This window comes from Trichomycterus rosablanca, chromosome 3 (assembly GCF_030014385.1).
Source record: "Trichomycterus rosablanca isolate fTriRos1 chromosome 3, fTriRos1.hap1, whole genome shotgun sequence".
NCBI classification, from domain to species: domain Eukaryota; kingdom Metazoa; phylum Chordata; class Actinopteri; order Siluriformes; family Trichomycteridae; genus Trichomycterus; species Trichomycterus rosablanca.
The window spans coordinates 94,510-107,500 of NC_085990.1; the positions used below are offsets into that span (position 1 = coordinate 94,510).

The 12,991-nt window shown below is 43.1% G+C and overlaps 1 protein-coding gene across 2 annotated transcripts in view; it reads left to right on the top strand.

The window, feature by feature from the left end:
• The first annotated feature begins 2,842 nt into the window (after positions 1–2,842).
• The window catches only part of spag1b (sperm associated antigen 1b), a 19,264-nt gene continuing 9,115 nt past the window's right edge, over positions 2,843–12,991 (top strand). For both annotated transcript variants that reach the window (XM_062991647.1, XM_062991648.1), the window contains exons 1-9: positions 2,843–2,963; positions 5,542–5,700; positions 5,930–6,089; positions 6,409–6,507; positions 6,865–6,944; positions 7,028–7,134; positions 8,068–8,173; positions 8,433–8,563; positions 8,944–9,050. In XM_062991647.1, coding sequence (XP_062847717.1) covers positions 5,558–5,700; positions 5,930–6,089; positions 6,409–6,507; positions 6,865–6,944; positions 7,028–7,134; positions 8,068–8,173; positions 8,433–8,563; positions 8,944–9,050 — 933 coding nt within the window. In that variant the 5' untranslated portion in view covers positions 2,843–2,963; positions 5,542–5,557. The remainder of the gene's footprint in view (positions 2,964–5,541; positions 5,701–5,929; positions 6,090–6,408; positions 6,508–6,864; positions 6,945–7,027; positions 7,135–8,067; positions 8,174–8,432; positions 8,564–8,943; positions 9,051–12,991) is intronic.

Consider the following 12,991-nt stretch of genomic DNA (forward strand, 5'->3'; position numbering starts at 1 on the left):
ATATGTGTATCACTGTAATGACACTGTAAAGAAGTAACCCCAAAGCATCCTCGGCTCATTAACATTGTTTGCAAGAATCTACTGCAGCATCCACTTACAAAACACAAAAATATATAACCCTCACCATATAACGTCATATTAGTCATTAAGGTTATACTTGTTTATCCATCTCCCTGTGCAACTTGCTGTCAGTTCTGTTAGGTCTTCACACATCTGCATACTTTACACATTTATACTTTCCATCATGCTGCCCTGCATATTTATTGTATTAAGATGCACTGCCTTGTCTAATTACACTGCACTCATTCATTTTGTTTGTACTTTCCCTTTCACTAGATAGCATGCTGCACCAAAACCTTGGCAGAATGTCATTCAAAGTTGATAGTCACGTTTGACTAAGGTCTGAGCATACTTTTCTTTTGTCCTCTCCTCAGGCGACTGTTGGAAGAGACATTCCAGGAAAGAGTTTTTATAGCGCATAAACACATAATTCTCATTTTAAGGTAATTTATTGCTTCTAATAAAACCCTGTGATAGTCCTCTGAGAATTTCAATCATATTAATTACATTTAAAACAAGATTGGACAGTTCTGTGAAAAATATAAAACAAACATATGCTGTACATACACATTAAAAGGCAAGTGAAAGACAAATCAACTGAAATTGAAAATGATTGCATCAAAAATATAGATGAAGGTTAAGGTAGATGAAGACAGTGACAGCTCTGATTCTGGCACATGGTCTCATATCCTCAATGAAGAGATTTGGAACATGACAAGATTAGCCTGCACACTTAGCTTCAAGAGAGCAAAAGTGTACCCACACAGTGCATCTAAGTGCATTGACATCACTGGTCACTGTACTGAGTGCAATGCAAAATTGTGCATTTCCAGTGAGAGTCTACCAGAGGTGAGCACACCAGCAGTGCTAAAATGCAGAATTGATTACACTGACGACAGTCTTCATACTGGAAAGGCAAAGCACATGCTATCTGGAGAGAAAAGAGTGGCGAGCCACAGAGGCTTACAAGATAACGCCACTCGGTAACCCAGAGCTATACCCACCTACCAAGCCTGAGTACATTAAGAAAAGCCAAACAAGAGAAATGGGATAAGGAGGTAGGACACAAACACCCCATCCTTTCCCCCTCATCTAATAAAATACAGTGTGCCTCATAGGGGCAGTATTCATGACATCGGCCTTGACAAATTTCTTATGCCATTACTGGACCCCCTCTCAACTACTAGTCTACAAAATACTAGTAAAGACTCAAGTGTAAGTTTTGATGCTACAGGTACAGTAGTCAAAAGGCTCACTAGACTAACAGAAACATCAGGACATATATTTCCATATCAAGGAGTTCTGTCCTCACATGGAGATACTTCTATTCACATCCCAGTGGTGCAAATGCTGTCTGAGCGGCATGACATTAACGCCATATCAAACTGGGTCTCTGAATGGCTTAGAGGAGGAGCATCTGTACCAAAAGAAGTTGTTTCTGATTTCTCTCTTGCATTACTGGGTGGTCTTGTTAAGGCCTTTACTCCTTACTCTGGTTTGAAGACCTATATAAATAGAATAACAAAGACATCAGAGCTATAACACAAACCATGGAATTTTGCTGTGACTAAACTTTTTTAAGCAATGTTACATTTTGATTATTTACACTACCCCCTCCTGTGGTGAGTCTGTAGATAGAATATACTTGTTGACGGCCCACAAGCATTTAAAACAGGGCCGGCGCTAGGGGGGAACTGAGGGGGGCATTGCCCCCCCAAATTGTGTCTTTGCCCCCACAAGCACAATGCAAGCAACGGCTATTTTTAAAATTATCTCTGAACCAATCACAAAAATGCATTTTGTTTTACAGTGTGAAGATATTTCCTTGCTTATTCCTGATTGGCTCTTTGAGTCATATAAAAATCGGCAGACTGCCCCAAACAGTTCAGTTGGGCAGTATATGTTCTGTTAGTGTGAGCGAGAGGCAGGTATACTGGTAAACACTTTTTTTTTACAGAATTAGTATTCTTTTGTTTTCTTTATATTTTAATTTCCCAATAATATAAATATTCTCACTCATTCCTATTTCCACGTTTGAATATTCTCAGTCTGTGTGTAGGTACATTTGTCAGCTTTGACTTAAATTTGTATTAAAGCCTTTCAAGAAATAGAGTTGTTCTATTAGTAATGGCAATTTAATTAAGGCGGCGTATTAAAATGAAATACAATTAGATAATCTTTTTTCTCCATTTACATAATCAACATGTATTTTTTAATCATTGGGTTTTAAGTTTAAGTTCGAAAACATGCATTTTTATTTCTTTACCTCATACATCACTTTAAGCCAGTATCAATAGCTTGGCTGTCATCATTCATGCACAAATCAAGCCTTGAATATATTTCTGGCTTCAAAAACATGACTATCAACATGCCCCCTCATTAGGTTTTACTGCCCCCCCAAGCAAAGCAGTCCAGAACCGGGGCTGATTTAAAACCTTTGAAATAACATTAACATTTGGAATTCACAAATCAATTGAGCTGTGTAACATGTGTATGGATAATGTTATGGATAACATTTTAACATTTAAAAGGTTAAAGGTTTTTAAAGGTAATTTGATTATAATAAATTTCACTCTGTGATGCAATTTGAACATTGTTAGGGGCTAAGTGTTCTCACTTAATAAAAATATATAGAGATAATTTAGCCTATAAGTTGAGAACCAAAACAGCACAGATATTTCTTTTATTTCATTTATTCACCGCTGTTCTCCTCTCTGACTCCGCCCACCAGGAGCTCATTACCCCGCCCACTGTGGTTACCATAGAGACAGTGTGTGTAAACAGCGGACTGAGTAGAACTTTTACTTTGATCCTGAGTCATATTAAAATTAAACTTTATATTTAAACCTCACAGTATGTAAATAACTATTATTTATTAAATTAATCTCACTACTGCACAAACGGTAAGTTTTTATTTTAATATTCACGTTAGCACGTTAGCTTTGAAATCACGTTAGTCAGAAATCAGCTCCAGTAAAATCGCAGCTAAAGTTTATCTTCTCATAGTAACGACAGTAATTCTGTAATTCTATACATTAAGCTCATTATATGGGGGTTTTATACATATATATATAATGAGCTGTATATATTAACACACAGGTGCCCGGCCTGCTCTGGTGAGCCATCCGAGCACCACAACCACTGACCAGGAGAATACACCTCACATAAACATCTAACACTAACAGAGAACTCTTATTTATAATACCAAAACAACAATAACATTAGTGTAGTGTTAATAATAACTACAAGAAGAATGGTAATGATGATAGTTTATAATGTGGATCTATTTTGATGAATTCATTTGGTTAACAGCTTTTATCTAATATTAGGAGCCTAGTGGGTAGAGCGTTGAGCTATTAATCAGAAAGTTGTTGGTTCACATCCAGGGTCTGCTATGGAGCCACTTTTGGGCCCTTAAGTGAGGCCCTTAACCCTGTCTGCTCCATATGTCAAATAAATGAATTCTTCTTTAAATAATCCATATTTTGCCTTAATAAGAAAAATACTCCAAATTTTAATGTACAATTTTTAGTTAATAAACAGAACTAAATAAAAACACATGAAATTTTAATGTATCATAACAGTGGGTGAATGAGTGGGTGGGTGAGTGGGTGGGTGAGTGAGTGAGTGGGTGAATGAGTGGGTGGGTGAGTGTGTGAGTGGGTGAGTGAGTGAGTGAGTGAGTGTGTGGGTGGGTGAGTGAGTGAGTGAGTGGGTGGGTGAGTGAGTGTGTGGGTGGGTGAGTGAGTGGGTGAGTGAGTGGGTGAGTGAGTGGGTGGGTGAGTGAGTGAGTGGGTGGGTGGGTGAGTGAGTGGGTGAGTGGGTGAGTGAGTGGGTGAGTGAGTGTGTGGGTGAGTGAGTGGGTGAGTGAGTGGGTGAGTGAGTGGGTGGGTGAGTGAGTGAGTGGGTGGGTGGGTGAGTGAGTGGGTGAGTGAGTGGGTGAGTGGGTGGGTGAGTGAGTGTGTGGGTGGGTGAGTGGGTGGGTGAGTGAGTGGGTGGGTGAGTGAGTGAGTGGGTGGGTGGGTGAGTGAGTGGGTGAGTGGGTGAGTGGGTGGGTGAGTGTGTGAGTGGGTGGGTGGGTGAGTGAGTGAGTGAGTGAGTGAGTGGGTGGGTGAGTGAGTGAGTGGGTGGGTGAGTGAGTGTGTGGGTGAGTGAGTGAGTGAGTGAGTGGGTGGGTGAGTGAGTGGGTGAGTGGGTGGGTGAGTGTGTGAGTGGGTGGGTGAATAAGTGAGTGAGTGAGTGAGTGAGTGGGTGAGTGAGTGAGTGTGTGGGTGGGTGAGTGAGTGAGTGGGTGGGTGAGTGAGTGTGTGGGTGGGTGAGTGAGTGGGTGAGTGAGTGAGTGAGTGAGTGAGTGAGTGGGTGGGTGAGTGAGTGGGTGGGTGAGTGTGTGGGTGGGTGAGTGAGTGGGTGAGTGAGTGGGTGGGTGGGTGAGTGAGTGGGTGAGTGGGTGGGTGAGTGTGTGAGTGGGTGGGTGAGTGAGTGAGTGAGTGAGTGAGTGAGTGAGTGGGTGGGTGAGTGTGTGAGTGGGTGGGTGAGTGAGTGAGTGGGTGAGTGAGTGAGTGGGTGGGTGGGTGAGTGAGTGGGTGAGTGTGTGAGTGGGTGGGTGAATAAGTGAGTGAGTGAGTGGGTGGGTGAGTGAGTGAGTGAGTGAGTGGGTGAGTGAGTGAGTGGGTGTGTGAGTGGGTGGGTGAGTGAGTGAGTGAGTGGGTGGGTGAGTGAGTGAGTGGGTGGGTGGGTGGGTGAGTGAGTGAGTGAGTGGGTGGGTGAGTGAGTGGGTGGGTGGGTGAGTGAGTGGGTGAGTGAGTGAGTGGGTGAGTGGGTGGGTGAGTGTGTGAGTGGGTGGGTGAATAAGTGAGTGAGTGAGTGAGTGAGTGAGTGGGTGGGTGAGTGAGTGAGTGGGTGGGTGAGTGAGTGAGTGGGTGAGTGAGTGAGTGAGTGGGTGAGTGAGTGAGTGGGTGGGTGAATAAGTGAGTGGGTGAATAAGTGAGTGGGTGGGTGAATAAGTGGGTGGGTGAATGAGTGAGTGAGTGGGTGATTGTCTAACTGTGATAGATCGTCTCCCTTTACTGCTGCATTGCACCCAGTGTTTTTAGGTGATGCTGTAGCAGTTAGTAAAAATAATTAAATGAATGTGATGGTTAAACATAAATGTGGAACCAATATTACTGTTAATGATTACACTCCATCACAGTTACATTTAGTCAGTAACATTGATTTCTAATATTGGTGACCTGCCAACCAATCAGAAACCTGCATTTCAGCAAGGTTGATTAAAATAAATAACACATTTTCATATTTGTGCTAACATTAAACCACCTGCCATGATAAACTGTACCAGTCGAACATGTAAACCAGCACCATTTTCCATGATTGTGAAAGAGCTACAGACCTTGTCACTGCATCCCAGATTTCAGTTGATGTTGAGTTCAGTTTTTCCAAATATTTTCTGTACAACTGGTCAGTATTTTTGTCTCTTTTCAGTGTTATTGTTCTCAGAATGAGTGTTGAAGGCTTGTCCTCTTGTCTGATGACATCATCGTCTATGGGTTGCCACACCCTTCCTGTAGAACACCTAGATTACAAGTACATCCAGCAGTGCAGTGATGTTAAATACCTGGAGAAAATCCTCCGTGTACTCAGGTCCTACACATCTTTCTATCATCACCACTTCATCTCACCATTCTGTTTTCACTTCATTTATTATTTATACATTAATTCAGTCATTTATTAATTCATTATCTACATGTTTGAAATGTTCATGTGTTTACACTATGCAGTAAATATACAGTGAAACTATTCAGCTAAAACAGTGAAACCTCATTTAAATACTTTATTTATTACCCAGTGTTTATTGGTTAATGCCCTTTAGGTTGGGTATAGAGGGGGTGTACCCACACCTGACTGAATTCTGTGAGAAAAGGATTGAATTACTGGACCCAAAACATCGAGCTTTGAGAAAGGAATCATCTCCGGCCACACCCTCGTCATTCTCTACTGAGGAGTGGAACCTCATCACTGAGGATCTGCAGGTATGAGATAAATTAACTCACACTGAAATAACAGGGATTCAGCGGGTGGTGTAGATAATTCACAGGGCCCAGAGCCCCTAAGTGTGAGTTAGTGAGAATAAATGAGTGAGTGAATGGGTGAGTCAAGTCAAGTCAAGTCAACTTTATTTATATAGCGCTTTTTACAATATACATTGTCTCAAAGCAACTTTACAAAATCCAGGACCAACAGATACAAAAACCCCTGTGTTGTGTGATGACCCTAATCAGAATTAAGTGGTTACAGAAAATAAGTGCAGCAGCTGTGAACAGTTAATAATTAAGTTTTTGTCTTTAACAGGCGTGGCAGAGAGAGATCAGCACCAACGATCAGCATCTCACCCACTCACCCAAATTTTACACTGATACTCTTCCACCTGTACTCAACCGCCCACTGCAGGTACTTACACACACAGACACTCACACCTTACACAGACACACCCTATACACCCTACATCTATACTCGAAACACACATACTCACACACACACACACCCTACACTCACATACAGACACACAAACCCTACATACATTCTACACTCACACACAGACACACACACACACACACACACACACACACACACACCCTACACTCACACCTGACACTCATACACACACACCACACACACCCAACACATTCGCACCTGACACACACACCATATATACGTCCTACACACACAACCCTAGTGTGTGAATATGTTTGTGTGTGTATGTTTGTGTATTATTTGATAATTAAAATTCTTTACGTATTTTCACAGAAACCATTAAACCCTGCAGCTACAACAGACACACCCAATAAACCACCTGCTGTTCCTCGAACCTACAGTGACTGGGACCGGTCAGTATGTGTACACTGTGTATATACAGTGTGTAAGTACAGTGTGTGTGTAGTAGCGAAGGATAATCATTGTGTTATTGTAGGTTTGATGTTGATGCTGAATGTGCCAAAATCGACGAGTGTGTGAGCTGTGATCCTACAGTAATCAGTAACACTCTCCCAAATATCACCCTCGACATCAACACCTCCGGTCAGTACTATTACACACACACACACACACACACACACACATATGGTCAGTTCTGTCACATACATACAGGAGTAGGAATAAAGGTTTAGATTCATGAAAGGGCGGTCACGCCTCATTATAGATGCACCAGATAGAAGCCCGTACCTGCGAGCTGAGAAGATATGAACCAAACCGCAGGACACTTAACCAAGGTAGAACACTACTGCAGCTAAAGAACCACAAACCAAAATAAATCTAAAACATAACCTGAGGCCACAATGACAAAATAACTAAAGTAACCAAAAAGAAAACCAAATCAAAATTCACACCTAAAGCGGAGAGGAGATAGAACAGATAAACAAGCAAATAAGAAAAGGGGGATATCATACACCACACGCTTGCCCAGAAAATAAAACGAGGACGTTTGCCACACAGAGGTATTTTTTTATATTTATGATAACCCCAAGCAAAGCTGATAGCAGTTGCTTAGTCCACCGATATAGTAACTTAGCCTCTCAAGAAAGAAAGATTAATGGCTGGGATCACCATCACACCGGCTACAGCTAAACAGGGAACAAGTGTCGACAGACACTTCCAGTCCAAGAGGGACATTGAGTGGTAGTCTTCTCCAACAATAAGTTCTTAAGAAAAGCGTTCAAAGGAATGCCAGCAAGAACTGATGAAAAAGCAAGATGAACCTAGGACAGCTCAGATTCAAGGACTCAACATTCTGAGTCCTCTGTGTCTCCATGCCCCGGCTGGTCCCAATAAATGGCAGATGAGCCTGATACTGCAATTCTTATAGGTGGACCTATTACAAAAATGTTGAGGATAAAGATTAGGGATTAGAAAGTAGGGATTAGAGCGTAAGGAGTGTGGAGTAGGAAGTATGGATTAAGGAGTAGAGCCATATTCTGCATTAGTGTGTAACGTTGAACGTGTTTAATATTTCAGGTCTGATGCAGCAAGAGCGTTTAGTTTTATCCACACGTGAGAGAGAAAAAGGGAACGAGGCATATAGAGTGGGGGATTGGGACGAGGCCCTATTGTACTATACCAGGTAAGATTATACACACACATAATAATAACAATAATAATAATATATCTAATTATTTTATGAAATTGTATACAGTTATTTTAAACAATCAGCCACCGCAGCCTTCTGTACTGTATCATATTAGTACAAAGCTTTAAATACTTGAGTACAAAACAGCTTGTTTCATCTAATCTGGGGATTTATCTCAGTCTGAAAAGTGTAATGGAGTTCCACAAGGTTCTGTTCTAGACATGTGTGTGTGTGTGTGTGTGTGTGTGTTTAGGAGTGTGTGTATTTTACCCAACGCAGCAGCGTACAATAATCGAGCTCAGGTGGAGATTAAACTTCAGCGCTGGAACCACGCCCTCATCGACTGTAACAACGTCCTCAAGCTCCACCCACTCAACTACAAAGGTCAGAGTTCATTGTGGTTAAAGGTACAGAATGTTGTAATAGTAATAATGAATGAGGTAAATATGAATTAAATGAGGTAATTGGAAGTGTTGACTCCGTCCTGTATTATTTATTCATAACTTTACCTGTAGGCAGTGTGATTGAGCTTATGTTAGTAACACCACTATCAGTTCATCTCTCACTATAGACAGATTGTGGTGCTCTGGTTTAGTTTAGTACAAAATAGATTTTGTTCTACAATATTTACAGGTACAAGAAATAAATTTAGCATAAAAAACCAGCTATATTAGTCCTAGTGCTGACAAGAAACATAACAAAAAGGTCATTAAAATGTGTGTGTGTGTGTGTGTGTGTGTGTGTGTGTGTGTGTGTGTGTGTAGCCTTGCTGCGACGTGCCACAGTACATACACACCTGGGGAACCAGTATGAGGCACATGATGATATCACAACCGTTCTACAGTGTGAACCTCACAATCTCACTGCACAGGTACACACACATACACACAATCTCACTGCACAGGTACACACACACACACACACAATCTCACTGCACAGGTACACACACACACACAATCTCACTGCCCAGGTACACACACACACACACAATCTCACTGCACAGGTACACACACACACACAATCTCACTGCACAGGTACACATACACACACACAATCTCACTGCACAGGTACACATACACACACAATCTCACTGCACAGGTACACACACACACACAATCTCACTGCACAGGTACACACACACACACAATCTCACTGCACAGGTACACATACACACACACACACAATCTCACTGCACAGGTACACACACACACACACACAATCTCACTGCACAGGTACACACATACACACACACAATCTCACTGCACAGGTACACACACACACACAATCTCACTGCACAGGTACACACACACACACAATCTCACTGCACAGGTACACATACACACACACAATCTCACTGCACAGGTACACACACACACACAATCTCACTGCACAGGTACACACACACACACAATCTCACTGCACAGGTACACATACACACACACAATCTCACTGCACAGGTACACACACACACACACACAATCTCACTGCACAGGTACACACATACACACACACAATCTCACTGCACAGGTACACACACACACACAATCTCACTGCACAGGTACACACACACACACAATCTCACTGCACAGGTACACATACACACACACAATCTCACTGCACAGGTACACACACACACACACACACAATCTCACTGCACAGGTACACACATACACACACACAATCTCACTGCACAGGTACACACATACACACACACACAATCACACAATCTCACTGCACAGGTACACACATACACACACACACAATCTCACTGCACAGGTACACACATACACACACACACACACACACAATCTCACTGCACAGGTACACACATACACACACACACAATCTCACTGCACAGGTACACACATACACACACACACAATCACACAATCTCACTGCACAGGTACACACATACACACACACAATCTCACTGCACAGGTACACACATACACACACACACAATCTCACTGCACAGGTACACACATACACACACACACAATCACACAATCTCACTGCACAGGTACACACATACACACACACACAATCACACAATCTCACTGCACAGGTACACACATACACACACACAATCTCACTGCACAGGTACACACATACACACACACACAATCTCACTGCACAGGTACACACATACACACACACACACACACACACACACAATCTCACTGCACAGGTACACACATACACACACACACACACACAATCTTACTGCACAGGTACACACATACACACACACACACAATCACACAATCTCACTGCACAGGTACACACACACACACACACAATCTCACTGCACAGGTACACACATACACACACACACACACACACACAATCACACAATCTCACTGCACAGGTACACACACACACACACACACACAATCTCACTGCACAGGTACACACATACACACACACACACACACACACAATCACACAATCTCACTGCACAGGTACACACACACACACACACACACACACACACACACACAATCTCACTGCACAGGTACACACATACACACACACACACACACACAATCTTACTGCACAGGTACACACATACACACACACACACACACACAATCTCACTGCACAGGTACACACATACACACACACACACACACAATCACACAATCTCACTGCACAGGTACACACATACACACACACACAATCTCACTGCACAGGTACACACATACACACACACACACACACACACACAATCACACAATCTCACTGCACAGGTACACACATACACACACACACAATCTCACTGCACAGGTACACACATACACACACACACACACAATCACACAATCTCACTGCACAGGTACACACACACACACACACACACACACAATCTCACTGCACAGGTACACACATACACACACACACAATCTCACTGCACAGGTACACACATACACACACACACACACACACAATCACACAATCTCACTGCACAGGTACACACACACACACACACACAATCTCACTGCACAGGTACACACACACACACACACACAATCTCACTGCACAGGTACACACATACACACACACACACAATCTCACTGCACAGGTACACACACACACACACACAATCTCACTGCACAGGTACACACATACACACACACAATCACACAATCTCACTGCACAGGTACACACACACACACACACACACAATCTCACTGCACAGGTACACACATACACACACACACACACAATCACACAATCTCACTGCACAGGTACACACACACACACACACACACACAATCTCACTGCACAGGTACACACATACACACACACACACACAATCTTACTGCACAGGTACACACATACACACACACACACACAATCTCACTGCACAGGTACACACATACACACACACACACACACAATCTCACTGCACAGGTACACACATACACACACACACACAATCTCACTGCACAGGTACACACATACACACACACAATCTCACTGCACAGGTACACACATGCACACACACACACACAATCACACAATCTCACTGCACAGGTACACACACACACACACACACAATCTCACTGCACAGGTACACACACACACACACACACACAATCTCACTGCACAGGTACACACATACACACACACACACAATCTCACTGCACAGGTACACACACACACACACACAATCTCACTGCACAGGTACACACACACAGACACACACACAATCTCACTGCACAGGTACACACATACACACACACACACAATCTCACTGCACAGGTACACACATACACACACACAATCTCACTGCACAGGTACACACATACACACACACAATCTCACTGCACAGGTACACACATACACACACACACAATCTCACTGCACAGGTACACACATACACACACACACACACAATCTCACTGCACAGGTACACACATACACACACACACACACACAATCTCACTGCACAGGTACACACACACACACACACAATCTCACTGCACAGGTACACACACACACACACACACGCAATCTCACTGCACAGGTACACACATACATACACACACACACAATCTCACTGCACAGGTACACACATACACACACACACACACAATCTCACTGCACAGGTACACACACACACACACACACACAATCTCACTGCACAGGTACACACACACACACACACAATCTCACTGCACAGGTACACACATACACACACACACACAATCTCACTGCACAGGTACACACACACACACACACAATCTCACTGCACAGGTACACACACACACACACACACACAATCTCACTGCACAGGTACACACATACACACACACACACAATCTCACTGCACAGGTACACACATACACACACACAATCTCACTGCACAGGTACACACATACACACACACAATCTCACTGCACAGGTACACACATACACACACACACACAATCTCACTGCACAGGTACACACACACACACACACACACAATCTCACTGCACAGGTACACACACACACACACACACACACACACAATCTCACTGCACAGGTACACACATACACACACACACAATCTCACTGCACAGGTACACACACACACACACACACACACACACACAATCTCACTGCACAGGTACACACACACACACACACACACAATCTCACTGCACAGGTACACACACACACACACACACACACACAATCTCACTGCACAGGTACACACATACACACACACACACACACACACACAATCACACAATCTCACTGCACAGGTACACACACACACACACACACACACACACACACAATCTCACTGCCCAGGTACACACA